Source organism: Aureococcus anophagefferens (genome assembly GCF_000186865.1).
Source record: "Aureococcus anophagefferens unplaced genomic scaffold AURANscaffold_41, whole genome shotgun sequence".
NCBI lineage: Eukaryota > Pelagophyceae > Pelagomonadales > Pelagomonadaceae > Aureococcus > Aureococcus anophagefferens.
Window position 1 is genome coordinate 321,915 of NW_008705598.1, and position 14,873 is coordinate 336,787.

Genomic DNA, 14,873 nt, shown 5'->3' on the forward strand with positions numbered 1-14,873 from the left:
CTCGTCGGTCTCGGCCTCGCCGGGGGCTGCGCGGGGCGGCATCGTGAGGGCCGCCATGAGCACGAGATGAGGGTCCTCGGTCTACGGTTCCTCGTCGGTTTCGGCCTCGTCGGGGGCTGCGTGGGGCGGCTACGTGAGGGCCGCCATGAGCTCGAGATGAGGGGCAACAAGGGGGAAGCTCCTAGAGTAAGGGGTAAACACCTGTGGTTGCTGCCTCCCAGGCGAGGCGCGATGTCCGTAACACTCCATACAGCCGTGCGCCGCGCCGCGTCCGCGACCAACAGACGCCTTCGCACGCGCGCCCACACAGGTCGGCGACCTCAAGGTCGAGGTCTTCTGCGACACGGCGCCGGCGACGTCCTTCAACTTCCTCGCGCTCTGCGCCTCCGGGCACCGCGCCGGCGCCGTACGCCGACCGACAGCCGAGCGACGCCGCGCGCCGCCCGCAGGTACTACGACGGGTCGCCCTTCCACCGCGTCATCCGCGGCTTCATGGTCCAGACAGGCGACCCGACGGGCAGCGGCAAGGGCGGCGCGTCGATCTGGGGCGGCGCGTTCGGCGACGAGTTCCACGCGGAGAACCGGCACGACCGGCGGGGCGTTTTGGCCATGGCGAACAAGGGGCCGGGCACGAACCGGAGCCAGTTCTTCTTCACCTTCGACGCGCAGCCGCACTTGAACGACCGCTACACGGTCTTCGGCCGCCTCATCGACGGCTTCGACGCCCTCGACGCGCTGGAGAAGCTGCCCGTGGGCAAGAAGAACCGGCCGACGACGGACGTGCGCATCGAGCGCGTCACGATCCACGCGAACCCCCTCGCGGAGCGGGACGTCGTCTTCGCGAGCCCGCCGGCCGGGGCGGGGGAGTAAGCGGCCGTCTAAGCGGCCGAGGGCGCGGTATGGGTTTCGCCGGGCGGCGCGCTCGAGCTTGGGTCCGGCGTGCGCGCGCAACTATGGCGGCGGCGGGGCCGCGGCTCGCACACCTCGTTGAACGCCTCGTTGAGGCTGGCGGAGCAGCGAGAGCTGTGCGCGCGATGGAGGCCTAAAAAAAGCGCGCGCACCCATGCGACGCCTCCTCGTGCTGCTGGTCGTCGCCGCGTCGGCCGGCGCGTCGGCCGGCGCGTCGGACGACGGCCCCGGCGACGCCGTGGTCGCGGCCATCCGCGCCGCGGGCGGCTACGTCGACCACCGCCAGGAGATCGTCGAGCTGGCGCCCGGCTACCGCGGCGTCGTCGCCCGCCGCGCCATCGACGCCGGCGCCGTGCTCGCGCGGATCCCCTGGTCCGGCCTCCTCGCGGCGGAGGGCACGTGCCCGCTCGCGCTCGCGCTCGCGGCGAAGCTCCGGGCCAAGGACGCGGCCGACCCTTTGGCGGCGTACCTCGCGTCGCTGGAAAGCTACGACCCGGCCCTGCCCGACGCCTGGTCGTCGCTGGACAACGTGGCGAAGCTGCCGCCGCGGGACTGGCGCCGCCACTCCGCCTGGTTCGACGCGAAGTGCCGGCCCGGCGGCGCGGCCGACGGCGCCGACGACCGCGCGCTCCACCTCGTCGTCGGCCGCGCGGGCGCGGGCCAGGGCGTCCACTTCATGGCGCCGCTCTACGACCTCTATAATCACCGCAACGGCCGGCACCACAACACGCGCGTCCACGTCGACGCCGGCGTCGAGGTCAAGGTCGTCGCGCACCGCGAGATCGCCGCGGGCGAGGAGCTCTACAACTCGTACGGCCGGTCCGCGCCGGACATGTTCCGCGACTACGGCTTCGTCGAGGCCGACCCCCAGACCTGGGACCTCGTGCCCGACTTCCCCTTCGAGGTCGACGGCGGAAGGGTGCACTGGTCCACGGGCCGGCCGAGCGCCGCGGCGTTCCACGGCGCCACCGCGGACGTGCTCCGGGCCCTCGCGTCGGGCGTCGCCGAGGGGCCGGAACGCGAGGTCGCCGCCGCCCGCGCCTACCGCGGCGCGCTCCTCGCGGCCATCCACGCGGCCAAGGCCGACCTCATGGCGTCGCGCGCGCCGCCGCCGCCCCGGGAGCCGCCGCGACCGCGGGAGCCGCCGGCGGACGCGAAACCCGCGCGCCCGCGGCCCCTGCGCCGCGGCGAGCTCGGGGAGGAACTCTAGTTTCCTTGTTTTTAGACCGGGGTCGCACACACATCAGTTCTTCGAGACGACGATGAGCGCGCAGGCGACGACCAAAATGACGAAGGCGAGCCCGAGGACGCGGAAGTTCGCCGCGCCGGAGATCTCGCCGTAGACGAAGATGCCCCAGGCCGCGGCGACGAAGCCCGGGCCCGACGTGACCAGAGGGAAGGACACGGAGAAGGACAGCGCCTCGTTCGCGACGAACCAGCAGATGTCCGACAGCCCCCAGATCAAGCCCGACAAAAAGGCCGGGCCCACGAGCTCGCGCCGCACGTCCGGCGCGTCGCCCCGGCAGACCTTGAAGGCGCAGTAGGCCGCGAAGTAGAAGGACGACGTCAGCAAGATGCCCGTGAAGTGACTGAAGACGTAGTTCAGCACCTGGCCCCGGACGTCGTCGTCGGCGTGGCGCTCGATGACGTACTGGGGCGGGTCGAAGTTGGAGCCGTAGAAGACGCCGGAGACGACGGCCATGGCGATGCCCGCGGTTCGGCGCGCGTTTGTGCCGACGCCGAAGAGCCCCGGCTTCTCGACGACCTTGGCGTCGCCGGCCTCGTCGACGAGCAGGGTTTCGTCGAGGGACCCGTCGGCCTCCCGCAGGAGGTCCGCGCGCGTCTTCGTCTCGACGCGCGTGAAGAGGCCGAGGCACACGAGGACCAAGGCGACGCCGACGTAGTTGAGCGCGGGATTGGCTATCGCGTCCTTGTTGAGCCCGAACAGACCGTAGCGGCCCGACGCCCAGCCGACGACCATGTTCGTCGCGCCCCAGATCAGCAAACCCAGCGACATGCCGATGAAGTTGATGCACGGCACCGACATGACGTTGCCGGAAGCCCAGATGAAGCCCCCGAGCATGGCCAGGGGCACGAAGGGCGGCGACTTGAGCGCGACGACGAGGCCCGCGTCCTTCGAGAAGGCGACGGACGAGTCGGACATGATGAGGTTGAGCACGAGGGCGCAGCACATGACGGCGCAGCACATGACGAACTGGTAGAACATGCCGTCGCCCGTGTCGTATTTTTTGACGGGGATGAAGTTGGACCCGAAGCCGACGACGGCGCCCAACGCGCAGACGTAGCCCACGGGCGCCGAGAAGGCCATGGCGGCGACGGGCGCGAACACTTCCTTCTTTATCAGGCGATTAAACGCGGACTCGACTTGAGACCAATGGGCTGCCTTCGAATTCTGCGCATCAAGGTGGCGGCAAGGTCGACGGTGCAGTTGGCGAGCACGATGGCCGAGTCTGCCTCCGCCGTCGTCGCCGCGCTGGCGGCCAAGTGCGCGGCGCTCACGTCCCAGCTCGACGACTCGGCGCTCGACGCCCAGCTCGCCGCGGCGGCGGGCAACGTCGCCGTCGCCGGCGCGCCGCCCGCGGCCGCCGTCCCAAAGTCCTGGGCGTCGGGCAAGGAGGACGCCATCGGCGTGGCGCTCGCCATCTTCGTCACGGCGGCCAACGACCTCGAGCGGGGGTCCGTGAAGCTCGCGCTCTGCTGCGGCGACGGGTCCGCGACGGGTGCCCAGGCCGCGAGTTTGTGCGACGAGCTCGGCCCCGCGGCGGACGCCTTCGCGACGGCGGCGCAGGTCCTCGGCGGCGACGGCGCCGGCGCCGGCGCGCCGCTCCGGGCCCTCGCGCGCGGCGCCGCGCGGCGCTTACTCGAGGCGCTCCGGGCGCTCGCGGCGTCGCTCGCGGCCGGCGACGGATCGCAGAACGCGAAAAGCGGCGTCGTCTGGGAGGCCGCGGGCGCCGCGCGGCAGCTGCCCGCGTCGAACCGCGCGGCCTACCGCCGCGAGTTCCTCTCCTGGGCGACGGAGCTCAAGGACGCCATCGCCGAGTTCGGCGAGCTCGCGGCCGCGGAGGCGTTCTCCTACGACGCCATCGACGACGGCTTCGGCGGCGACGACGACGCCTACGGCGACGCGGAGCGGCCCGCGGCGGCGGCCGTCGTCGAGTGCCTCCGGGTGCTCGGCGCGACCTACAAGGACGTGCTCGTGGCCATGGACGCCGCGGGCAAGGCCGGGGATTTCGGCTTCGTGGCCTCCGTCTACGGCGCGGGCGCCGCGCTCCGGCGCAGCGCCACCACCCTCGCGGAGGAGCTCTACCCGCCCCTCGACCCCGCGACGCTCGGCGCGGCGCTCGATGGGGCCGCCGGGGCCATGGCCGCGGTCCTCGCGGTCCTCGACGCGCGCGCGGGGCTGCCGCCGCCGCCGCCGGGCGCGCCGCCGACGCTCCGCGCGCGCTGGGACGCGAAGCGCGACGCGGCGGCGGCGCTCGTCGCCGCGCTCCCCCCCGCGGAGCCGTAAGCAAGGGGCGTGTGTTATCGACGCGACGTAGCTGGCCCCCGCGTTCATAGCGTGCTCATGGTGCCCCTCATGTCTCCTGCGCTCTCTCATGCGCGCAAGTATGCGCTCCAGGGCGACTCCGCTGCTGGAGGCCTTGCTGGAACCTGCGTTTGCTCGGGTTGGTCTTCTTGAAGAAGTTGTTGAAGCCTCATTGAAGGCTTCGTTGGAAGCCCGACGGGATCAAGCGCCGATGAGCCGAGCTCGTCTCATGCGCAGCGTGTAGCGCTTTCAAAGTACTATGGCACCGTCCCCGACGATTCCGTTGACGCCGCGCGCCTCGGCTTCGCCTCGCGCTGCGCCCACGCCAGACACATTGACACCGTCGAAGCGCCGCCGTGATGGTGATGATATCACGCGCACTCGACTGGATTTTGATGCGCTGACGACGCCGCCGCTGGCTTTGCCGGGCGTCGACGGCGCGATCAACCCGCAGCCGGAATGTGCGCTCAAAAAGTACGGGAAACAATGTTATAAGTGCGGCGAGACCGGGCACTGGACTCGTGAATGTCCCCTTGATGGATCAATGATCGCCAGATTCGCGAGTGCGTGTCCCCGCTGCCCGCGGATGATTATCGCGGGCGATCGAATCGGGAAGATCTTCGGCAAGTGGTCGCATCACAGCTGCGCGTACGCGGCGTCGGCGCGGTCGAGACGGCCGGCGCTTCCGCCGCCGCCGCCGCCGCGGAGCGAGACCGACGCCGTCCTCGAGGAGCTCGACGCGGCCGTCTCGGGGCCCGGGAAGCTCATCGTCGTGAACGGCGTCGCCGGAGCCGGCAAGTCGCGGCTGCTCCGCGACTGCTACGCGCGCGCGGGCCCCGGTTCGCGCAAGGTCGCGCTCGTCTTCAACGCGGACGCGGGCGCGGAGCTCCGCGCGGCCGGCCTCGAGGCCCGCGGCCGGAGCCTCGGCGCGCGGACCGCGCACAGCCTCGGCTGGGAGCTCTGCCGCGCGCTGCGGGGCGGCGCGCGGCTGACGGAGCGGGAGCTCGGCGACGACGACCACGCGGCCGCCGCGGACGCGGGGGCGCCGGCGCGGGGCGGCGCCGACAAGACGAATCGGATCCTCGACGCCTTCTGGCCCGTCGACAAGCTCTCGGACGGCGCGAGAGCGAAGAAGTCGCTCCGCGTCGCCGTCTACGGCGCGTTCGTGCGCGACGCCGTCTCCTTCGCCAAGCAGGCCGGCGTCGGCGTGGCCGAGATCGTGCCCGACGACGACGAGGACGGCGCCTGGGACCGCGTCATCGCGCGGCATCGCCTCGGCGACCTGCTCTCGGATTGGTCGTTGGACCGCGGGGGGCTCAGCGCGGCGCGGCAGAAGCGAGTGAAGCGGGAGTGGCCGGTGCTCGCGTCGCGGATCGCGGAGGCGCGTCGCATGGCGCGGCGCGTCTTCGCGGAGAGCGTGCGCCTCTGCGAGGCCGGCCGCTTCGACTTTGACGACATGATCTTCGCGCCCCTGCTGCTGCGCGGCGGCGGCGCGGGCGTCTTCGGCACCTTTGAGTTCGTCTTCGTCGACGAGGCGCAGGACTCGAGCCGCCTGCGGCGCCACCTATACCGGAAGCTGCTCGCCCCGGGCGGGCGCCTGCTCGTCGTGGGCGACGACAACCAGGCGATCAACGCGTTCGCGGGCGCGGACCACGGCGCGATCGAGCGCTTCGTCGAGGAGAATTCCGATCTCGCCGCGCCGCGCTTCAAGCTGACGACGTGCTACCGGTGCGCCGAGGCCGTGATCGACCTCGCGAACGACCACCTCCGCAAGGTCGACGACGCCGCGGACCCCATAATGATGCGGCCGCGGACCGACGCCCCCGAGGGCCGCGTCGAGCGCGACGTCACCTTTTCGTCGCGTCCGCTGCCCCAGGAAGCGGGCGACACCGTCGTCCTCGGCCGCTGCAATCGAGACCTCGTGCGGCTGCTCTACGTCCTCGCCCGGCAGGGGCGCACGTGCCGCATGCGCGGCCGCACGGACCTCGCGAAGAAGCTCCGCAAGCTCGTCAGGGCTTGCGCGGCCTCGGGCGCGCGGGACCTCGACGACTTCGAGAGCGAGGCGACGTGGCGCGCCGCCAGGAAACAATTCGACTTCGACGGCGAGGACATCTGCGAAATCCTGACTGTCGTCGTCGACGAGCTCCGCGCCGGCGAGCCCGTCGCCGACGTCGCCGAGGCGATCGACGCGGAGATCGCGGCGCGTTTCGAAAGCGAGGAGAAGATGACGGACGCGCTGCTGTCCACCGTCCACAAGGCGAAGGGCGGCGGCTGGAAGCGCGTCTACATCCTCCAGCCCGAATGCCTGCCGCACCCCTATTTGATGAAGACGAAGCTCGACAAGCGCCAGGAGTACAACGCCTACTACGTCGCCATCACGCGCGCGAAAGAGTGCCTCTACTTCCTGAAGAACGTGCCGCGGAACGCGCGCTTCGAGGACGTCCTCTTCCCGCCCGTCGGCGACGACGCGCTCGGCGCGAACAGCGATTGCGACGACGACGCGCCCCCCCGCGCCGAGTTCGACTGGCGCCAAGCCTACCGCGACTCCTTTCGCAGCGGGTCCGACGACGACGACGACGACGCGGCCGCCGAGCCGCCGGCGACGACGGCCGACGACCTCGCGATCCTCGGGTTCCCGCCCGACGCGTCGCCGGACGACGCGGAGATCCGCCGCGCGTACCGGTTGGCCGCGCGCCGCGTCCACCCCGACAAGCGGACCGACAAGGAGGCGGCGACCGCCGAGTTCCGGCGCATAGCACTCGCGCGGAGCCGGCTCCTCGGCGAGGAGGACGACGACTAGAGCCGGCTTCGTAGTTAGTTTACGGCGGCGGCGGCGGGGGGCGGTCCGCGCGTGCCAGGAGCTTCGCGGCGCGAGCGCGGAGCGACGACGACGACGCCTCGGGGGGCCGTGCGTCTTCCGCCTCGAGGTGCTCGAGGAAGGGCGCGTAGATCGACGATTTCGCGACGATCCACCAGCCGGGCGCGCCGCCGGGCCGCTCTGGCGGCGGTCGCCGCGCGCGGAGGAGGAACAGGACGTCGGTGAACAGCTTCGGCGGCATGCCGACGTCGAGCTCGACCATGGCCACGTCCGGGCCCGCGAAGTCGATGGACTGGACGGAGTCGCGCGCGGACGCGCGCGGATCCTCTCGGAGGTGCGCGAAGCGCCGGTGGTCCGGCGAAGCCCAGCGATTCTGTACCATGTCGACGAAGTCGTCCGACGGTATGGACCGGACGCCGTCGTCGGTGGCAAACGTGAGCCGCGCCTCTGGGTGGAAGACGCGCGCCATGCCCGCGCCGTCCGCCCGTCGATTCGAGCCGACGTAGCGCCCCCACGCGGCCTCGGCGACGGCCGCCGCCGCGTCCGGCGCGACGGCGCCGGCGAAGCCGCCGTCCGCGAGCGCGCCCGACGCGTAGACCTTGGCGACGATCTTCCACGTCGCGCCGTCCCGCAGCATGGCGACAAAGTCCGTGTAGAGCACCGGCTGGGTCGTCGGCGTCGGCGACGTCGGCGCCGCCGGCAACGCGATCTGCACCTTGGCCGTGCGGAGGCTGTCTCCGAGAGCGCGCGTGCACAGGACGCGGTCGTGGCGGCGCAGCTCCGGGCTCGCGCCGCGCGTCAGCGCGCCGGCGCGGAAGGCGCTGTGGTCGCGGCTGACCACGGACCCGTCGGGATCCAGGCCGAGCAGCTTGCCGCACGGATGGAACATGGCGTCGAAGGCATCGCCGTCGCAGTCGTGGAGCGCGGTAAAGTAGAGCTGGAGGCATGCCTCTGGCGTGGATGCCATTGCGCTGGTCGTGGGGCGGCTCGAAGCACGTCGATAACGGGCTGCCACGGGCTCGCGCTCTAACACCGCAGCTCAGCCTCCTCCTTCATCGGGAGGAATTGCCACAGCAACAATGCAACAGCGAGTGCAACGAAGGCGCTGAACGATGCCGCCTCGCAGCGCGAGTCGCTACGGCCTCGCAGCAAACGTGCTTCTGGTTGCCGCAGCGCTCTCCTCGACGTCAAACCACCTCATCAACGCGCCGCGCGTCGACGCGGCCAGCGGCGCGCCCCTCGTGCCGTCGCCGAAACGCTTCGGCGCCGGCGTGGCCTGGGCCCTGCCCCAGGCGACGCGCCGGCCCTTCGACGCCGGCGCGCCGCGGGAGCTCGCCTGGTGGGACGACGCGCCGGCGCGGACCATCTTCGCGCGCGGAGACATCGAAGTCGCCGAGGTGCCGGCGCCGGCGTCGCCGCTCGCGGCGCAGGACAAGAGAGCGACATGCCCAACTTCAAAGGCTCATATCTCGGCCGTTTTAAACTCGTTTCGGCTGATTTTTGGACGAGCGATCATCTCTCGGAACGGTCTCGAAGCGTGGATGCTTTTCCGAAACGCGCGCGCGCGGAACACTCACGTTGAAGCGACGTTGAATCACAGGCCGCTCGGCGGCTCGTGGCGACTTCTGCGCACGGCGGGCGGCCGCGTCGTCCAGTCCGCGGGGCGCGTCGTCGACGACCAGGTCCACTGCGGCTGCCTCGTCGGCTACACGCGGGGCCTCGGCGCCGCGGCCTTCGCCGGCGGCGACGGCGCGTCCGCGGCGCTCGCGCTCGGCCTCGGCGGCGGCGCAATAGCGTCGTTCCTGGCCGCGCACGGGCCCCACGCCGTCACGGCCGTCGAGGTCGACGCGGCCGTCATCGACGCCGCCCGGGCGACGACGGCGCCGCCGGCGTCCGTCCGCATCGTCGAAACCTGCGCGGCGGCGTTCTGCGCCGCCGCCGCGGCGGACGCGTACGACGTCGTCGTCGTCGACGTCTTCGACGAGGCGTCGCGCCTCCCCGGCGCCCTCGCGTCGCCGGCCTTCGCGGCGGATGTGGTGCGCATCGCGCGGGGCGCCATCGCGCTGAACGTCGTCCGCGTGACGGCGTTGGACGCGCGCGACCCGGCGGGCGACGACCTCGCGGCGGCCGTCGTGGCCGCGGTGGACGCGCGCGGCGGGTCCGCGTTCCTCGCGCCGGACGCGGCCACGGAGAACGGCGTGCTCTTCTGCGTCCTCGACGGCGACGTCGACGCGGCGGTCGCCGTCGCGCGCGCGGGTAGACGCGGAAAGGCCGCGGGGTTGCCCTTTGACGCGGCGGCGCAGCTCGCGGCCGCGACCAAAGTCACGCCGGCGACGGTGCGCGGCGCGCTGCGCGCCCTCGACGAGGGCGGGTCACGTCTCGAAGCGACGTGGGGTTATACGGGGGGTCCTTGAATTCGGTGGGTGTCTCTGCATTGTGGGGGGGCGCTCCTACTGGCCCGCGGCGGGCCCCGTGACGCACTCGATCCAGTCGCGGCCGAGGAGGCCGTCGCCGCAGGCCGGCGCGCCGTCGCGCCGCGCCCGGCGCTTGCGGACGCCCCGGGGCTGGCCGTGCCAGAGCGTCGTCGCGAAGTCGTCGAGGAGCGGGTCGGCGCCGTCGTCCGCCTGGGCAGGACAAGAGTGATTCAACGTCGCTTCAACGTGAGTGTTCCGCGCGCGCGCGTTCCGGAAAACACATTCACGCTTCGAGACCGTTCCGAGAGATGATCGCTCGTCCAAAAATCAGCCGAAACGAGTGGAAAACGGCCGAGAAAGGAGCCTTTGAAGTTGGGAATTTCGCACTCTTTTCCTGCCCTGTCGCCCGCGGGCCGGTAGCGGAGGTCGTCGTCGTCGTCGTCGCGGTCGTAGCCGTCGTCGCCGGCGGCGGGCACCGGCGTCCGCCCCCGGAGCCGCGCCGCGAGGTCCAACACCAACGGCGCGACGCCCGGCGGCGCCGCGCCGCGGAACGCGAGGTCCACGAGGCCCCGGCAGACGGCCTCGCACAGCGTCCGGAGCTGCGTCGCGCGCGCTCCCGGGTCGGCCGCGGCCGCGGCGACGGGCGCGCCGACGCGGCCCGCGAGCGCGTCGAGGACGTGCGCGGCGTCCCCGGCGCCGAAGGCCGCCAGCAGCTCGCCGTCGCCCGCCGGCGCGAGGCGCAGGAGCGCGGCGACGAGCGGCGCCGCCTCTATACGCGCCGCGGGCGGCGGCGGCGGCGGCGGCGTGCTCGACGTGCTCGACGTCGTGCTCGAGGCCCCGAGCATCGCGAGCGCGCGGCGGCTCCGGAGCGCCGTGAGCTGGCGCCGCACCTGGAAAAGGGTGGTTCAACGTCGATTCAACGTGGGTGTTCTGCGCGCGCGCGTTGCAAACACAACATCCACGCTTCAAGACTCTTCCGAGAGATGATCGCCCGTCCAAAAATCAGCCGAAACGAGTGGAAAACGACCGAGATATGAGCCTTTGAAGTTGGGAATTTCGCTCTCTTTTGCTGCCCTGCGCCGCACCTGGCCGGACTTGAGGCCCCGGAACAGGACCATGCGGATGCGCATCCACCGGCCGTAGAGCGAGATGTAGGTCCGAAAGATGGAAAACGTGGGCCCCTCCAACAGCGCGTTGAAGCGGCCGCTGCCCAACGTGAAGAGCCGCGTCTTCCGCTTCGCCTTGGCCGTGAACTGGCGGAGCACGGGCTCCTTGCCGCCGACGTTCATGGCGATGTCGTCGCCGAAGGAGTCGTTGGACTTGCGCACGAGCACGCGCTCGCTCCGCGACGGGTCCGCGCCGAAGAGGACGATGTAGCCCGTCTCGACGATGTACATGACGTCGTTGAGCGACAGGTTGCGGTAGACGATGATGTCGCTGTGCATGACGAGCTGCGGCTCCAACAAACGGGCCACGGCTATCACGAAGTGGTCCCGTTGATACAAGGTCTGCTGGATCTTCGTCCGCAGAAGGACGTCGTTGCGGTCGACGACGACGCGCGCGTGCGACACGCCCGTCTCGACGGACGCGTCGTCGACGTACTCGACGTCGTACTTCAGGTACGTCGGCACGTTGACGACGTGCGCCAGGCGCACGTCGCCCGCGGCGCCCGCGTCCGCGTCCGTGACGTCGCGCGACGGCTTCAGGGCCACGAGCGAGCCCGTGTTGACGCCGTAGGCGCGCTGCACCGTGTAGGCGAAGAAGGGGATGCGGTTGACGACGTTGCCTAAATTTTGGTGCGCGACGATGGCTTCTAAGCGCGGCGACAGCTTCTCCAACAGCGCGCGGTAGTAGTTGTCGCGGTAGACGGGCTCCGCGAGCATGATGTACTCGCGCAGTCGGAGCCGGAGCGCTATCGGAAAATTCTTCTTCGTCATGTAGTCGTTGAGGCTGTCGAAGGTGAGCTTGAACTCGTTCCCGACGGGGTCGAGGTTCGTCAGCGTGTTCGTCAGCTCCCCGAGCATGAAGGCCAGCTCCAGGCACCCCAGCAGCATGACGACGACGTTCAAAAGCAGCTCGACGTGCGTCTCCGCGGCGGACTCGCCCTGGAGGCACTGGAAGGCCCAGAGCACGGCCGCGAGGTACTGGGGCCAGACGCCGTCGGCCCAGAACTTGGAAGCCGTGAGCACCGTGGCCGGGCACTTGTCGTGGTGCTCGCCGCACTTGTCGAGGTGGATCGACGTCGCGAGACGCAAGCAGCACGCGGACCAGTGGATCGTCACGATCAATAACGTGATGTACTTGACGAGCGTCTGCGTGCGGTTGTGCAGCGTGATGTGCTTGTAGAGATTTGCTAAAATCCGCGGCGACTTGAAGGCCCGCAGGAGGCGCATGAGCCGCGCGAGCTTCACGAACCGCAGCAGCCCCGCCTTCTCCGACACGGGCAGCACCGAGTAGGGCACGAGCGACACGAGATCGAGCCAGAACCAGGCCTGGAGGTAGGACCGGGCGATGACGTAGCGGTCCGTGACCCAGTGGCCCGACGCCTCGTCGAAGTAGGCCGTGTTGAACGCGAGCAACAGATCCACGAAGAACCCAAAGTCGATGAGCCGGTTCATGCACCAGAGCCAGACGCTGCTCGGCGCCGCCGGGAGCCGAATGAACGTGCCCGGGTCCGCGATGAAGGCCATCTCGAAGGGCGTGACGATCATGACGAAGAGGATCGCGCCCATCATCGCGAGGTCCCACGCCACTCTATAGGGCGTGAAGGGGTCGAAGATCGGGCAGCGGCGCCCGTCCTTGGGGAACTCGACCTGGCTCGAGTCCTCGATGGCCGCGTTCTCCCACAAACCCTCCTCCTCGCTGTTCTTGATGGACACGAGGCTCGACGTCGACTGCTGCTTCTGCTTCTGGCCGCCGCCGAACAAATTCAGCGACGGCCGCGTCTTCCGCGGCTGCTTGACGTTCCGCGCCGTCTGGCGGAAGGCGGCGTTGACGGGGCTCGGGCCCGGCGGCCCGACGTCCGACGTCCGCGTCGGGCTGATGACGAAGCTCACGCTGCTCGCCTGGCGCTCCATGCTGCGCTTCTCCTCCTCGCCGAGGTCCAGCGGGCCCGCCTTCGCCGGCAGCATGGGACCCGGTCGGCGGGCACGAACGGCCGCGACACTCAACAACGCGCCTGTCGAGGGGGCGGGCCGCGGCGCCGCGCCGACCTCAACAGCGCAGAGGCGGGCTGCCCCAGCCTAGAACGACTTTGCGCCGCGCCGCGAAGCAGTCAACACTCGTCGTTGGACGGCAACGATGCGGTGCACCGTGCACTGTTGCCTCGCGGGCGCGGCCTGGCCGCACACGTCGCGGCCGCCTCTCAGCCGCATAGACTCGCGTCAAAGACCATGGTGAACGTGCCCAAGGCGGAGCGCGTCGCCGTCTTCAAGCGGTGCGACCCCCCCCCCCGCGCCCGCCCGCCTTCGAACCGCGCGGCGCCCGTTTAGGCTCATGGCGCTCCCCGACAACCGCGTCTGCTTCGACTGCACGCAGCGCAAGCCCATCTGGGCGAGTTCGACCTTCGGCGTCTTCATCTGCCTCGACTGCTCCGGCGGCCAGCGGCGCCTGGGCACGCACATCACCTTCGTGCGGTCCTGCGACATGGACGAGTGGACGGAGGAACAGCTGGAAACGATGCGCTGCGGCGGCAACAAGAACGCGCGCGCGTTCTTCCGCGCCAACGGCGTCCGCGACCTCCACATCCGCCAGGACACCAAGTACTCGTCGTCGACGGCCAAGGCCTACCGCGCGAAACTCGCGAAGGAGGTCCAGGCCGCGCTCGCCGGCGGCCGGAGGAAGGAAACGACCGCCGCGCCGGCGCCGGCGGCCGAGCCGTCCTTCTTCGACGACTTCGAGCCCACGGTGCCGACGCGCACGGCGTCGGCGCCCCAGATCTCGACGCTGGAGCAGACGGCGTCGCCGCCGTCGCCCGCGCCCGAGGCCGTGAACTTCCGCGCGGTCCCGTCGCCCAAGGCCAAGCCCGTCGTGCCGCTCCGCCTCCGCAAGGCGTCGGCCGTCGGCTCCGGCGCGGCGCTGAGCGCCTCGGGCCTCTCCGCCTCGGGCCTCTCCGCCGCGGGGCTCCAGGGGCCCAGGGCCGCGCCGAAGCTCGTCGTGGCCGCGCCGCCCAAGCCCGCGCCCAAGCCGCGGCGGCGCCCGCGCCGCAAGCCGGCGCCCAAGCCCGCGGCGGCGCCCGCCCCGCCGCCGGCCCCGGCGCCCACGCCCGCGGCGGCGCCCACGCCCGCGGCGCCGCCGGCCCCGCCGCCGGCCCCGGCGCCCGAGGCCGCGGCGCCGCCGCCCGCGCCGCCGCCGCCGCCCGCGCCGGCCCCCGCGCCGCCGCCCGCGGCCATGCTCGGCTTCGGGAAGCTCGGCGGCGGCGCGTCGAAGAAGAAGACGTCGTCGTCGCGGCGCATCGGCGCGCGGAAGCTCGCGGACGACGACGGCGATTTCTTCGCCACGCCCGCGCCCGCCAGGGCAGGACAAGGGTGATTCAACGTCGCTTCAACGTGAGTGTTCCGCGCGCGCGCGTTCTGGAAAAAGCATCCACGCTTCGAGACCGTTCCGAGAGATGATCGCTCGTCCAAAAATCAGCCGAAACGAGTGGAAACCGGCCGAGCTAGGAGCCTTTGAAGTTGGGAATTTCGCACTCTTGTCCTGCCCAGGCGCCAGCGCCACCGGCCCCGGGCGACCTCAAGCCCGGGTCGCCCCTCGCGGCGTCCGGCGCCTACAGCGGCGGGTCCCTCTGGGGCGCCGGCCCCGCGAAGCCCAAAAAGGCCGCGGCGCCGCGGCCCGCGGACACCGGCGGCTACGACTCCGCGGACGAGGACGACGACGCGGACATGTACAGCGACGCGCCGAAGAAGCAGGCCGGGGGCGCGCCCCAACCCGACGCCGACGGCGACGTCTTCTTCGACGCGCCCGCGCGGAGCTCGCGCCTCGCCGCGGCCTACGACGGTCTGGCGGTGTCCAAAAAGCCCGCGGCCGCGCCCGCGCCCGCGCCCGCGGCGTCGCCCTACGCCGCCTACGGCGGCAGCCAGCGCCTGGGCCTCGGCGGGTCGCGGCCCAAGCCCGCGGCCGAGAAGCCCGCGGCCGAGAAGCCCGCGGCCGCGCCCGCGGCCGCGGCGACGGCCGTCGGCAAATTCGG

General features: G+C 71.5%; 4 protein-coding genes across 4 annotated transcripts in view; 2 read left to right on the plus strand and 2 right to left on the minus strand.

Moving 5' to 3' along the window:
* Nucleotides 1-231: 231 nt before the first annotated feature.
* On the plus strand, nucleotides 232-870 carry AURANDRAFT_59560 (hypothetical protein; the record flags this gene model as incomplete). The annotated part of the gene is made up of 3 exons (XM_009043032.1): nucleotides 232-255; nucleotides 311-357; nucleotides 450-870. 3 exons carry the CDS (start codon nucleotides 232-234, stop codon nucleotides 868-870), a joined length of 492 nt encoding a protein of 163 aa, XP_009041280.1.
* Nucleotides 871-2,152: 1,282 nt separating this feature from the next.
* On the minus strand, nucleotides 2,153-3,238 carry AURANDRAFT_67567 (hypothetical protein; the record flags this gene model as incomplete). Its single annotated transcript, XM_009043048.1, has 1 exon — nucleotides 2,153-3,238. The coding sequence occupies one exon, from the start codon at nucleotides 3,236-3,238 to the stop codon at nucleotides 2,153-2,155; it is 1,086 nt and encodes a 361-aa protein (XP_009041296.1).
* Nucleotides 3,239-3,370: 132 nt separating this feature from the next.
* On the plus strand, nucleotides 3,371-8,304 carry AURANDRAFT_67568 (hypothetical protein; the record flags this gene model as incomplete). Its single annotated transcript, XM_009043033.1, has 4 exons — nucleotides 3,371-4,434; nucleotides 4,489-4,585; nucleotides 4,701-7,154; nucleotides 7,315-8,304. 4 exons carry the CDS (start codon nucleotides 3,371-3,373, stop codon nucleotides 8,302-8,304), a joined length of 4,605 nt encoding a protein of 1,534 aa, XP_009041281.1.
* A 1,420-nt stretch (nucleotides 8,305-9,724) lies between these two features.
* The window catches only part of AURANDRAFT_67569 (hypothetical protein), a gene marked incomplete at both ends in the record, with an annotated part of 7,167 nt that continues 2,018 nt past the window's right edge, over nucleotides 9,725-14,873 (minus strand). Inside the window, 4 exons of the mRNA XM_009043047.1 lie at nucleotides 9,725-9,898; nucleotides 10,027-10,578; nucleotides 10,774-12,804; nucleotides 13,540-14,095. Coding sequence (XP_009041295.1) covers nucleotides 9,725-9,898; nucleotides 10,027-10,578; nucleotides 10,774-12,804; nucleotides 13,540-14,095 — 3,313 coding nt within the window. The remainder of the gene's footprint in view (nucleotides 9,899-10,026; nucleotides 10,579-10,773; nucleotides 12,805-13,539; nucleotides 14,096-14,873) is intronic.